This window comes from Pomacea canaliculata, linkage group LG10, assembly GCF_003073045.1.
Source record: "Pomacea canaliculata isolate SZHN2017 linkage group LG10, ASM307304v1, whole genome shotgun sequence".
Classification (NCBI taxonomy): Eukaryota; Metazoa; Mollusca; class Gastropoda; order Architaenioglossa; family Ampullariidae; genus Pomacea; species Pomacea canaliculata.
The window spans coordinates 12497715-12512714 of NC_037599.1; the positions used below are offsets into that span (position 1 = coordinate 12497715).

At 42.8% G+C, this 15000-nt stretch overlaps 1 protein-coding gene across 1 annotated transcript in view; it reads left to right on the forward strand.

The window, feature by feature from the left end:
• LOC112574215 (orexin receptor type 2-like) overlaps positions 1 to 13887 on the forward strand; it is an 84273-nt gene extending 70386 nt beyond the window's left edge. The window contains exons 5-6 of the mRNA XM_025255114.1: positions 3606 to 3727; positions 13591 to 13887. Coding sequence (XP_025110899.1) covers positions 3606 to 3727; positions 13591 to 13748 — 280 coding nt within the window. The 3' untranslated portion in view covers positions 13749 to 13887. The remainder of the gene's footprint in view (positions 1 to 3605; positions 3728 to 13590) is intronic.
• Positions 13888 to 15000: the final 1113 nt, after the last annotated feature.

Genomic DNA, 15000 nt, shown 5'->3' on the forward strand with positions numbered 1-15000 from the left:
TGGTCACTGACAGCTCCAGATGCGCCTCCATCATTCTCACCAGGATTTCTCATTTCACACAAGGTCCTGATGGCCTAATGGTTTAGTGATGTGCAATTGTTTGCAAGAAGGGAGGAAGGTGTATATCCAGATTTGAGAAAATATTATTTTGCACTGAGCTGTTGCCAGTCATCAAGGAAGAAATGCATCCTACTGGATTTTATTACTCCTCTTGTTTGAAGTCTGTGCCTTCTTGTATCCCATAATGAGATTTTTAGTTTTAGTATTGAATTAAGCTGGTATGTTACCCTCTCTTGTCCTTCATTAGGACACTCTATTTTTTGGTGGTTTTTTTTTTATTAGTATGCAACATCTTAAAATAGTTTCTTCTACTATTATTACTCTTTTCATTCCTTAGCAAAAGTCTTCGAGGAAAGTAAGAGATTCACGACTGCTAGCCACACCGTTTCAGTTGAATGATTCTCAAAAATAGTTCAAAAACTGAACTTGTGCAACTTTTCAAGTATTCAAATTTCCAGAAAGGTAATAACCAAGAAAATTGAATGACCGGGCACAGGGCCCAGTGCAGACCATCTGCATACTTGACAACAGAGATAGGAAACAGGAATTCTCATGGCTATTTGCAGATGTTGGATGTTAGTGTGTGTATAGTCCTGCCTAGTCTACATTCTTTGAGAACATGACCTTTGACCCCGCACCTGCTGAAGGCATTGGCCCTGGCAGTGGACGTGCATGTGTGTGTGCGCGCGCGCGTCTGTGTGTGTGTGGTGAGTGAAGCTGTCTAGATTATCGGGTGGACAAGACCCCGAGTGTCCGCACACCCGGCAGACACACATCACAAGTACACTTGGGTAAGCCAGAGTCGCCTGCAGAGCTCCCGAGTAAGAGCTGATTGAGTCGAGAAGTCTTCCTCTGGTGTGTGCACTTCTCTCGTGCTGACATCTTAAACTTATGGTTGTCTTCCCTCTTATCACGACTACAGGCATGCCTGGCAGTGCTCTCCTCTTCTTTCTCTCACCTCAACACTTTTCACAACCAATCTGTCTGGTCCTACGATAGTCTCAGCAAGTAAGACCTCATACATTCCTTCCAGAAGACCCTCTCCTACTGCTGTCAGCCTCGACACTGAATAGTTTCTGTATACATACATTTTATGTCTGCAAATTTGCTGGTATTTTCTCATAGAATATATCGAAAGAAAGTTTAGCTCAAAAGAGACTACGACAACATCTCTTCAACTTTTAAGGCTCTGACAAACCGGCAATGACAAAGAAATTTCCAATAACCAAACTATTTGCTTCATTATCCTTTGAAAACCATTTCCGTAATACTCTTCGCAATGTTGACATCGTAGCCAAAGGCCTCAAACATTTAGTAAAACTGGAGATTTTAGGTGAATTCAAAGCTCCCCTAAACGATCCCCCGTTTCCTCCCGCCAACGGCATTATTCGCTGCCGCCGTGGGTAAACCTCCCGTACATACATGCAGTGTTTGAGCAGGTCACGTGATGCGTCTGTCTACAAGGATCATTGGAAATGCATCCTCCCTCCTCCATCCTGCTGTCGTGTGGGGTAGTGGTTATCCCCCCGTGGTCGATTAGGCATGCCTCTGAGGTTCCAGCAGCAAAGGAGGACCTGCGATTGGAAATATCGAGCCGACTGCTGGAGCAACCCCGTGGCACATGGCGCTTCCGGCGTGAAGGACGTTAGGGAAGTCTTGAGTGATAATAGAAGAAAATGTCTTTATGGATGAGAGGACTTTTATATTTTTGGTCTGTTTACTATCTCTGGTTTGTCTTCAACACAAATATACGCATAGACACAATCATACGCACGCACTAAAACTGATGTTAAGACAAGAAAGCAAGCATGCAGGCACACAGCCGTAGTGAAGATGATTGACAAGATTGTTGGCGATACCAGCGATGGGCACATGACCAACGACCTGTTGTAGGCGGTGCAAGCACTAAGCGAGGTAGTAATGGTTTAAAGCTTGTTTTTGGATAATGCAAGGGATGTATTTGTCGAGAATGTGATAAGAACATTTGTCCAATAACTGAAAAGTGTTTTTAAAGTGATCGCTGTTAAATCTTGGACACCGTCCTCCTCGCGAGCCTTGCGACATCACTGAAGGTTCTGTGGCTCGTCTCCAGTGTGTGTCACATCGTTCACGGGAACACCTGCCCTCTCGCGCATGCGCTGACGTCTACATGCTCTTTTCACTCCACAAAATAAAAGACAGCTCTCCTGTGTACACTCTGAGTTCCGTTTCAAGCAGATGTGACTCCCCAGCTTTCGGCGTCCAGAAACATTGCATCAACAGAACACACAATACCCTGTCCACAGTACAATTCCCAGCAAAAAAACCAAAAAAAAAAAAAAAAAAAAACCAAACACAAAAAAACACAAAAAACAAAAACAAACAAACAAACAAAAAACAGAAACAAACACAAAAAACCGCTTCTGTCTGCGTCTGTTACTAGAGGTTGGTTTTGTGCCAAAGGTTCCTTCTCCAACTGAGCGCTGACCTTTCGCTCTCCCTCCAAAAACTGTGCCTCCATTTTTTTTAAATGAGCATAATAAGAAATGTAACATCTAGTACATTCGAGTTACGGCTTTAAAACGAAGTTTTCAAAGACTAGACTCCATTTTTTAGAAACTTAACAAAATTGTAGCCCAGTCGCCACTCCCTACGGCGTCTGCGGGTTTCCTCGGGAAGTAAACGACTGGCCACCCTTTACAAATATCTAGAACTTTTTCATCCTTTCAACTAACTTTCAAGTAACTTCCAATCACTCACAGAGCCATCCGCTCATTCTTTGTTCACTTGTCACAGGATTGAGACAGCGAACTTTTAATCAAATCATTGCCTTGAGAGTGTGACATCAGCACTGATACCAGTGTCCGTGACTGCACTGTGTCATCCAGGGACTTAACTACAGGGGCTAGTGCCTTGACCGAGTTATCTTACCCATCAGAAAAAATTCGCCTTTGACTGTATAGTTAACAAAAGAAGGGAAAATACAGTACCAAATAGAAAAGTCACACAGATGTATCAGTATTTCCCAGAACTATGATCATTAGCCCACAGAGATCATTACGTCCCGTGGAGAGAGATTAATCTCGTCGGTCTCGCGCAAGCGTGTCTTTCAGCCCCAGACTTCCGGTTTCGAGGTTATTGCTTTGAACTCTGCTTGACATTTAGAGATTAAAAGAATTGCTTTACTTTGTTATTCTGACTTTTAGTCTGATGTTAATGGTGTCGCGGTACAGGCCCTGGGGTCTGCCACTGACTAGTGGACATCGAACTCTTGCAGGAATTAGGCTTACTGGTCAATGGTAACTTACTGTATATGCTGTTGTTATCATTATTATTATTGATGTTGTTAATGATATATTTATTACAATGATTATTTTTTTACAGCTACTCTTGCTATTAGTAGCCTTCGTAATCATCTGGTATATCGTTGCTTGTCGTGTGACAAAGATCTGGTGGGGTCAAAGGTCAAAATTTGTAGGGAAAGACTAGGTGAACATAAAATGGGGATTAAAGCCTTTAACTGTTTCCATGAACTTTCATATCAGTCACGTGACACCATGTTGCAGGTACACACGCATCATGAACATTATGAACAACTGGGAGGGAGTGCCCATCCTGTTCGTCGCTGCCAACTGGCTTGTCTACCTGAACTCCTCTCTCAACCCGGTCATCTACAACTTCATGAGTGGTGAGCAGCAACGTAACATAAATCACGTAAATGAGACAGCAACGTTGATGACGTGAATGGAGTAAGCGACGTAAAAAACGTACACAACGTAAATAAGACAGTGACGTAAATAACTTTAGCGAAATGAAGGATGTAAAAACAAAAGTGACGTAAACAATGGAAATGACACAAATTACGAAAGCGACATAAAGTACGCAAACAACGTCAATTAGTGACGCAAAGGACGGCAATGACGCAAAATTACAAAAGTGACGTAAATGACAAAGAGACATGCACACAACGTAAGCCTGACAAAGTAGATTTTTAATGATTTTCAAAATGAACATTTGAAAATGTTAAGTTTGTAACTGTTGTATACCAGTGGATTCTGGGTAACACCATCGGAAGCTACACAACCGTTGATATCGAACGTAGTGAGACAAGAAATAGTCGCTAGGGTGGAATACTGAACACATACACGTCAAGAGCGCACGAAAGATTTATTTCTGTTGTGACCCCAGGGTCGACAGACTCGGGTAGACTGCATACTGTATGTAGCATCGCAAGCGATGACAATCACATTATTATAGTATACAGCAATTATTATCGTCTAGGGAGTGAGTGATGAACGTCAAACTATTTTTAGAATTACGAGCATCACACCATGTGTGGCGGTGTCGTGAACTACAGCAACAAGTTGTCATACAATATGTTCACTGTTATGACTCCATGGATGTCTTCCTTCAGGGAGGATGATGCCGGAGATGTCAAAAGCCGAGATTTTTCACGTTGTCATGTCTGGTGTTTATGTACTTGATGGCCTAACGGACCTCTGTTCATGCATATTCATGGCGGTCTGTCTGAAGCCCCAATCGCGTTAAAACCAGCCTTTCATTACACGTCGTCGATGTTCACCACAATCTAGCACCGCGACCTGACAGTCGACAACAACCGACCATCGCGAGTCTGCAATCTCCAGTGGGCAAGCGACAAGAAACTAGTCGTACATACGACACCAGCGCCACCTGGCAAAGCTGCCACACGACAACTTGCCATTTGTTTTCTTCTCGAACGACAGACGGCAGCTGTGACGGTTTAAAACGGTTGCCGGGAGACCGGCACGTCCCTTGCAACACCAGCTGTCGGTGTACACTCATGACGTAACACAACGTCGAACACTCGGTGTGAATCCCGTTGTCAACCCTGTCGTCCTCCCGCCCCTGTCAACTCGATCAAGTATCGAAGGAAACATCCGGGTAGCTCGCTTCTCTACCCTTCCATCTGACTGCATTTTCGTCTTCTTTTCATGCCTTGATGATTCATTCCTTCGTACTTGTTTGCGAGACATTGTCCCGTAAAAATAAGTAAAGCATCCTTTAATATAGTCTGCAATTTTAGAAGACACATGCTCATTGAATAATCAGATTTATCATTGTCAATTAATATCTAATCATTGTTTGAAAATTCTCTTCGAAATATAAAAACTGTTGAATTCTTCCATCTTCTGGGACTTTTCAAAATGTCATCGACACTGAAGGGATTTTAGGAAAAAGACAAAAAAAGGGACTAGAAACTACTTAAATAAGTAATTAAAATGAAAATTTTTTTTCGGCATCTGAGTCTTGTAGGCTGAGACGAAACAAATCGTTATAGAAGCAGTTCTCTGGAGCGGCTGATGGTGAGAACTCAAGCAATTCCGCTTGATGGAGGGAAGGGAGAGTCTGGAGATGAAGAATGCTTTGTGATCTAGGTGGAGCTGTGCGTCATGTTAAGAAGACAGACAAATAGACAAAGGATGCCACGAAGAAGGGGGAGAGCCCTACCTTTAATCCTCCAGAAAGGGTGACAGCTTTGGTCACAAACCCTAGCGGCCTGCTAGTGCCTCCCAGATTTATGAGCCAGCAGGTCCCCCGCAGCAAGCTGCTGGTCAGAGGCAAATGCTTTTGAAGCTTCTGCTTGCCATTGAGATTAGTTGCCCCTGACTTCTGTTAAACCTCTAAGGGCCATTGATCTGTCTCCTCCCGTATGACACTCCCTAGTTTGACCTTCGACCTTTTCCCAGACGGACTGCCGATCTTAATATACAGCTCCTTCGTTTGCCTTTCTGCTGTTGCTTCAAGAAGAAAGAGAACGCAAAAGAAAGAAAGAAGAAAAACCAGCTCAGATCCCAGTATGTAGTCTATCAAGAAGCAAATAAATGAACGGAACTACAACGTCGTTAATGCTTTTTAGTTTCTTTCTTAGAAACTCTCCTTAATTTGTGTAAGCTTGGTTATGGTTCCCCAGGACAAAATTTACCTGAGCTGTCTGCTTAGGTTCCTGTGAGGACAACGTGTTTAATTTATCCCTTGAACAGGACAGATAAAGACATCCGGGCTATATTTCATATATACCTTCCGGTGACTTACTGTCTCTAGCCAGCCACCCTGGAAGTCTACCTGCCATGGCGAGCCACAATGTTCAAGTAACGACCTCAAGAACATATAAAACTTAGACATGAATCTCCTCCACAATAAAATGCGGATTGACGGCACCACAAATAAACTAAAGCATATTTCACGGAATTTATTTTAACTCGTTGATTATCAAAATCGTGGTTTTATTTTTATTAAATTTTTGTTTTGAATTGAAAGATACGGATGGTAGAGAAAGACCTTAGTTCTTAGAACCAGTTCTGGTGTTCGGAAATAGACTACACAACTTGGTTGCTATGGTAAGAGATGTCTTGCATGGAATTGTCTAGATAAAACATTTAAAAACTGATGAGATCTTTGCAACCGTTCTTCCAGATGACGAACTATACACAATACAAACATGGACAAATCATTAATGGAACTCATTGTAAACCACAATTATATTAGTTTTACTTGAATGTTTCGTTAACCTTTGATTGTCTCACTGGAAGTCCAAGTCTCGCCATGGGCTGACACCGGAACATTCGTTTCCCACACCCAGCCCCGTAAATGATTCAGGGTTTCAAAGGCACATTTTATGCGATTTTTACGCCTTGTGGCCATTCTATGGAAAACTCGGACAACCAGTAAAAAAAAAGCATGGTCACGCAATGGCGCCCTCTGCAGCGTGTGATTGCTCTTTACAACTTGATGAGTGAGGCTGAAGGGGTTAACAGGCCAGGGTTGGCCACTCACACGTTCTGTCCGTCTGGTGGTGGCACTGCTGCCAATCTGTCCTGGACTCCAATGTTTTGCTAAGTAACGGGAAATTCACAGAAATACCACAGGACATACTGGGTGTGTCTTGAGGCCAGAGTTTTCATGAATTATTATATCTCTCACCCATAATTCTTCCCGGAATTTTCTTCCTTCTGGACAGGATGATTCTCCGGGTCCTCTAATATTTCTGAAATCAGTAGGTATAAAAAAATTATTTTAAACTTTTCTGTGGAATTTGTAATCGAGAGGAGTGGAATAAGCAAGCCTGATCACACTCCAAGATTATTCTTCTGCCTGTCGCCGTCAATAAAAACCAAACTCAACTTACAAGAATAAATTGCAGAAAAGCCGGAGGAGTGTTAACTTGAATGTCGCTGGTGTTCTCGCTTTGTCTTCATTTACAGTAATGTGTTTTCTTTTCTCCTACCTTCAGTATAATTATAATATCGTGAGAAGATGGTGAGTAAGCAAACCATATTCATTCAACTAAAGTAATTCATTTTATTTTTATTTTTTCTGTTTTTATTTTAATTTATTTCTCGCCTTTCTTTAACTCAAAGCCATGTGTCTGACACTGCCTGAATTTGTTTTCTTCACAAACTTCTCATATCTTCATTTCTACTTTCCTTTGGCGTGTCATTGCTTCTGGTTAGGCTTAGAAATATCTAGAAATATAGTCAGGTACTTCCATCTGTTAGTGTAATCCCTGTCTGTCGTGCAGCAGCCCTGTGGTTAGCATTCTAAAGCCAGAGCTAACGGTCGCTACATCCATGATTCTGTGATTTTTGCGAAATGACAGAATGTTCTGTGTGGGAAGAGGTCACATAATCGTGTTAAGGATGATGGAAAGGGAAGATAAACCACTTGGTAACTTTTATTTGTTTGCGACAAAACGCGATGTGCAGCTCAAAGAAAATAAAATAGAAGCTGACACAGACACAGTGGTTATGCAGCCTCGTATAACAAGATGCAAACAGGTTTGTGCTAAACAAAGCTTTCTAGCCATCCCATGAGGCCTTCTGTCAGTAATAACAGATCACGTGATGTCTGTGGGGCACCGCCGTGTACATCCCGATGTGTGTGTGTGTGTGTATGTGTGTGTTGCGTATGTGTGTTTGTGTGTGTCTGTGTTTGTGTGTGTGTGTGTGTGTGTGTGTGTGTGTGTGTGTGTGTGTGTGTGTGTGTGTGTGTGTGTGTGTGTGTGTGTGTGTGTGTGGGTGTGTTTGTTTGTGTGTGTCCGAGCTTTGGAAGTTACTATTCTAAACAGTTCTTGACCTCTTTCCAATGCTCAGAATTGAGAATTGTGAATTTTGTATTTCCCCAACGAAGCAGAGTTTTTTGCTTTTCTGGGATCTTGGAAATTAGAAGTGAGGCCCATATACTTAAAAATAATTTCATCTTTAAGTTCTTTTTGATTAATCTCAGATAGAAGACGCAAACGAGATTGAAGTGACTTGAGTAGAAATTGCTATCAGTTTGATGTTATCAACTTTTTTTGGGACAGATTGTTATCCGCATTCCTCACATTCTTTAAAGCTGTTAAGAACGCAGATTTTAAAAAAAAATAATGGACATAAATTTAGTAGTTGACATTAAAGCTGATTGAAAAGAGACTGTCGAAGTGAAAGGCCATCCTGTATTATTTTTTTTCTGGTGTGATCCCAAACTGCTAAGGTCAGTGACTGAATAAGTTTCACAAGCATCGCTGACTTCAGGTGAGTCCAGGCATCAGACACGCAGTCTGGAAGCCGCTCCCATTAGGGTCCCATTAGCGGGAATCCTCGGTCTGGTCCCTTTGTAATGACAGCGATGACGACAATCCGTTAGGTACAAAGAGTTTGAATGGCTTTCAAAATAGACTTTTCTCACTCCACCTTCATCTTCTGTTTCTCTCTCTCTCTTCGGCAACTACATTAATGCTTCTATAGTCTCTTTCTCCTCCTCTTCCTCCTCCTCCTTCTCCTCCTCCTCCTCCTCCTCCTCCTCATCATCATCATCATCATCATCATCATGTCTACTGGTCATTAGAGACGTAGAAATGTGGTTTTAATGATAGAGATCACATTCCAAACAATTCATTAGCAGCAACATCAGCTCTCCCACGAGGCGACTGTCTTTGTTTTTGTTTTTTTTTTTTTTTTTTCTTATTACCATCCGATAAAGGCTGCACTGGTCATCGATCTCAAAGGCTGAAAAATACCGAAGAGCCGTGAATTTCGCAGCACTTCAGGCGCTTGCGTTGCTCACAGCACCTCCCTGACACCTCCCTCACACCTCCCTGATACCTCCCTTACACCTCGCAAGCGAGCGGCGGAGGAGACAGCTCAGGGAAGTGAGGAATCACGTTAAAATAATTTTCTCATCCACAGCGGCAATCGAACACCACCCCTGCATTTTCTCACCGGAGCCACAGATTAGGTTTCCGTGTTAATGGCGTTGTGGTGAGGGGACAACTGCAGCGATGTGCCTTGCACTGAAGCGATTGTGGGTCGTAATTTTTCAGCGATGATGAGCAAAAAAACTATCGTCGTACAAGAAGAACCTTTCAGATCTCCAGTGCAGTTCTTCGTAATGTTTATTCGATATCGCAAAAAGTAATAACCTCCGCGCATCATCATCATCATCTCTCACACACACACGTTAATCACCCACTAAACCACACACAGGTGCACTGCTCACTGTATGTATCCCATCATCTGACCTATCTTGATCCACGTCTTCATAAAAGGTCAAAGTTCCATAGAGCTAATGGTCACAGAGGCCGTTAAATGAAAACTTAAATAATCTCTCGACCCTAACAAGGATGAATGGAGGACTAGCCCAAGGTGGAGGTTTGATCCCCCACTTTTTCCCTTGGTATTTTGTAACTATACGACTCAGAAGCCTTTCTACACACACCGTTGCTCTATTAATGTAATTGAGGCTGTGGTGAGGTACTCTTGGAGGCTGTCAAGGGGGGATGGGGCATAATCAGATACAGTGAGGAATGTAAGGCCAAGCGTAATAGTCCAGTGACCTATCGCACGGTATATGAAAAGGAACCATCCTTTTCTTTCCTCGCCGATGACCTCTCTGAAAAGCCAGATAGAAGTGGGCCAACTTGAAAAAGTAGAGTACGTCAGACCGGTATCGAACCGCCTGGTGTTCGCGCCTGCATGACGTGATGCTCTATCCACTGTCCGCTGCCCCGGAAGCCAGAAAAGCAGAGCGAGATGATAAGGGAGGCGATAAGGGAGACAATAAGGGAAACGATAAGGGAGACAATAAGGTAGATAATAAGGGAGATAATAAGGGGGACGATAAGGGAGACGATAAGGGAGAAGTCGTTTATGACACGTTGGAACTGGAAGGCAGGGTCACGTGGTGTGATGGAAAGGCGCCACTGGGCTTTGTGTGATAAATGGGAGAATCTCCTGATATCTACGGCCCCTGTCGTGGTCGCACTTTTTAGCCTGAACGCTGCTCCATCTCTGTCCTCGGCCCACGCTTATTAAATCACCAGATCAAGAATCGCCCTCGGCAACTGGCTTTGCGCACTTATCGGCCTCGTGAAAGAAGTTAGTCGTCCGGCAATATTTTTCTGTCTTCTGGGTTCGCCATTATTGCTGTTTGGTATCACTAAGAAGATAGAATTCTGGTTATCAGTAGTTGTGATTCTTCTGTTTCTTTTTCAGGCTAAACCTACGATTTTTTTTTTTTTTTTTTTTTGTTTTGTACTTGGTTTTAAGGAGATGGCTTGTTTAAAGTGCTGCTGCACTTCAATTCGGCATTTTTTTTTTATTAAGCTGATTTTATGATTTCTGATCACTTCTTGACTTTAGGGAGATATATCTCTCTGCATCTCACTCTGTATCTCTCTCTCTCCTCTCACCCTCGGCTCACGAAACATTTTTTTTTCAGGAATAGCTGCTGCTATTAATATCGTTGCTGCCGTTTCTGATGTTACTGTAGATCATTGCGTGGCTTCCTTCTACATTCTTCTTTATTGTTTAAAAATACAAACATTAAAAGGATTAAAATGCTAGGACATGGCTTTGTATGGCTTTGGCTAATCTTTTTAGAAAAATGTTTCTTAAACAATTTAACAGGATTAGCTTAAGACATTTCTCCCGACATTTCAAATAAGTGAATATTAACCTTGTCTTATTCCGTTCCTAAAACATTTTTTCTTCGGTCGTAATCATTTATGTGTCTTTTGAGCTAAAAGATAAGTGAAAATGTGTCTAAATCTACAAAAAACTTTATATTAATTTATATTTGATTTATCTAAACAGCCTATCTCAAAAAAGTTTTAGGAAAGATATCTCGACGGAAATTTAAACAAAATCTTATATATTATAATTAATACTCTTCCCCATCCCTTTCATTCGAGCATGGAGAAACATACATTCTTTCTGTTATTCGTTTTTGGTTTTTTTAATTGAAATTTTCTTTCTTGGTTTATTTTTTCTTATTCCTCTTCTGACTTCTTCTTTCTCACCTATTGCGACAACATCTTCTACTTTTTATTCTTTTTGTTCTGTATTTGCTGTAATCGACTTATCTGGCAGCCATATCACATTTACTTTATCGTTGTCATCAACATCATGGTGTCCATAGACTGTTTGTAGGCGATAATGGTCCTCTCATCGATTGTGAAGCGATCGTTGTGTTCCGCGCTTTATAGAATAATCGTGAAGTGGTGGTGGTGGTGGTAGTTGTGGCTGTGGCGGTGGTTGTGGCTGTGGCTGTGGTTGTGGCTGTGGTTGCCGTTGTGGCTGTGGCTGTGGCTGTGGCTGTGGCAGTATACCCCAACTCTACCCCTGTGTATACAGGGTGCTGACCCTTGGGATAAGCTTACTTTGATTCTGGCGTCCGAGTGTGTGGCCGGAGTGGTGCTAATGTTCCAACATCATACGAGCACCGCGATCACTTGTCAACCAGTGCCGTTAGTATTCTCACCAGGCACCACACTCTCACTCCTGTGTCGGGGGAAGCATCAAAGAGAGCCAAACAAAGGGCTAGTGTGCTCGCTACAGACAGCTTACACATAACAGTGTGTGATGAAAAATACCACACTAGCTGATGTTATGATGTCGTCTGCGACTTGCAATTAATCATAAGAAAACGATAATTCTACACTAAGATGACTTCAGAGACGACTATTAAGGACCCGGATGTTCTTGTTTATTGTTCACCTCCGAGACAGCTCTTGGTCTGGATGGTGGCTTGGTCAATTTTGTGGCCCGTTTGGTCCATTTCTCTGTCCCCAGTGTCTACAATACTTTGACACAATTTTTGTACAGTGACCGCCTTAAAAGCATTCATCCCTTAACCCACTCTTTCGTGAATACCTCAGGAAGCTCGTGTCCTCCTCCGTTTCTGACCTCTCTTCGCCCCATCCTCCCCACTCCGTGTTTTTATTCGAACTTTCGTTATTGTATTGACTGGTCGTGTTGTTGTTAAGCCCGTCAGCTCTCTTCAAGAGGGAAAATGGGATGAAAGTTACTTTATTTGAAGTTCTAAAATAGACCTACGACAAACCTTCGGCTAATTATACTTTAAACAAACCGATTAGCCTTAAACTGGAGCGGGTTTATTGGTCGTTACGCGAGCCATTGTGGATGTGGACTGGAAGAAGCCCGTGGCACACGGCACGACTAACAAAATTAAAAAAAGGAGGTCAGTAAAAAGCGAAATTGGGTCTGATGTAGATTGAAAAAAATCAACGAAAGAGGATATTCTCACACACACTACAGGAAATGAAATACCGCGAACATGTTTTTACAACGACTAAAAAAAAAACAAACAAACCTGTGCGCCTGAATAAAATATCAGATCCGATTTCATCGGCACTGTGTTATTATTTTTTGTTGTTGTTTTACCATGTCATTCAACATTGTCAAACCGTCGGAGTGTGGCTTTCTGTTTACATGCTTCCCCCGTCGTGAAACAATCCTCTCTAAACAGCCCGCCTGCTGGTGTCAATAATCTTTGCAATCACTCATAACCATCCCAGCAGGACACAGCAGCTTATTGTTTTGTCTTTGTCCACACCCGATGTTATCTGCGTGTCAAACATGTAAAATGCACGCAGTGTCCTTCAGATCACAGGAAACCACGAAACTAATCTCGAATATTTTAAACTGACGAAGGACCACCAGCTGGTGTCCACCAGTATTGTCTCGCTACGTGAGTGCGCAATAGAATGAGTTTCTCTTCAACCAGCACGGCCATAAGTGAACAGGTCCTTACAAAATATTCAGTTGTAAGGAAGGAATGGAAGTCGAACTGTGTCAGTTATCAAGCAAAGAGCAGTCCAGGAATGAGTTCCTGACATCCCGTATCAAGCGGCAGTAGCGAGTTGGCCCTCTCGTTTGACTTTTGCGACTGATTTGTCTGACTCTGGTCCCTGCACTTGTTCCTTGCCTTCTTTTGTTCTGTGACATTCGTACTTTTTCGCATTTTTCTTCTAATACTGAAGATAAATATTATATGCAACATATATTTTCTACGTATACAGCAGATGTTGTATAGGTAACAGTTTGGATAATATGTTTTGGATGATGCAGACCTGACTTTTATTTGTCTGTGTTACATGTGGCAATATCACTTATTTACAGGTGTGGTACCTCTAACCACACTAGGTCAGTTCGTATTGTTCTCACCTGTCGCTGACTGTGTCACCTGTAAAGTCCAGACGTGTGACTAACATTTACTTTTTTCTTGCAGCAAAGTTCAAGAAAGAGTTCCGGCGGGTGTTCCGGTCCTCGCGTCCAGAGAGAAGCAACCTGCTGCACGAGAGTACCTACGAGCTGGGAAAGATGCGACTGCACCAGCGGACCCCCCTCACCCAGTCCTCCGACCTGCATAACGGCACTCACGTATGACTGGCCGCCCTCACTTCCGGTTGCACCTGGGGCGGTCCCTTCGCAGCCCTTTGAAGGGCAGCGAGAGCCGACGACTCTGCGGGCTAAGGCCAGCGCTGCTGTGGTGTCAGAGGTCGTGGCCAACAGAGTGTGATCTGAGAGCGTGCTACATGGAATCATAGTCCTGGGATGCTGCTTACCTTTGCTGACGAGCCATGAGAGACCGGTGACATCTCATTGGCCGCCTCGTGCTGTGGACGTGTGATCTCGCGAGATCAGGCGAGGAAGTCGTGGTGGTAATGTCGCCTGCTTCAGCTGAGTTGATTGGTGCCGAGCCCATAGCTTGCTGACGTTCTTCGTGTCGCTGTTACCCTGGAGAAAACACACATTCTTGTCACATTATACTCTATTGCGATGTTGTGTGCTATGGTCCAAGTGTCCCACCATCAAAAACTCCATTGTTCTTCTCCATAGTGGAATACGACTTTATTAGTTGTTGTCGTCTTATTTGGTATATTATTACCTCTACAGCTACAAAGTACGCGCTGGCTGGACTTCTGTTGTGATATAGATGTGGTTTTAATCATTAATGTATTCCTGTGTTATTTTCTGTGTTAGTGACCTGTACCTTCGTCGACACAAGAAGATCGCTCCATCATTCTTCGACTACACTGGCTGGAGTGCTCTTCACTTCACTCCTATCTCCTTCCCCTGCCCACTCTTTAGCCCCTAATTTTCCTTCCATTCCCTGTTTTCCCTTCAATGGCTGACTGAGACCCAACTCACTACCCCACTTCAACTTGCAAGTGGGTCTATTTTCAGAATAGAAATGGCAGAGAAGTATAAATAGAAAACATTAAAAAATATTTTGTAAAAATCATTATTTTCTTGTTAGATGTAAGAACATCCTCGACATCTGTGTCAATGGCTACGAACCAGAGAAATACCATTACCTCCGGGTTGGCTTGATCCCCAGCTCAGAACCTACAATCCATAACAAGGTCTTCAGCCAGAGCTGTGGAGGGTACTCAAGGCAGACCTCCACATAATCACAATCTTCTATGTTTCAAATTACAAGACTTGAGACTATCGGGTCCATAACTAACGCCTGAAATTCTCTCTACTTCAAGACTATGTCTTCTAATAAAGCATCTTTCTGGTGACAAAATCATAAAACACGATGCTTCACATATCAAGGTTCGACCTCCTGTGAACTTTGATTATTTTCTAGAAAGTGGTTCTGCAAGTCTTGATGGTCTCTGCAGGAAAGAGA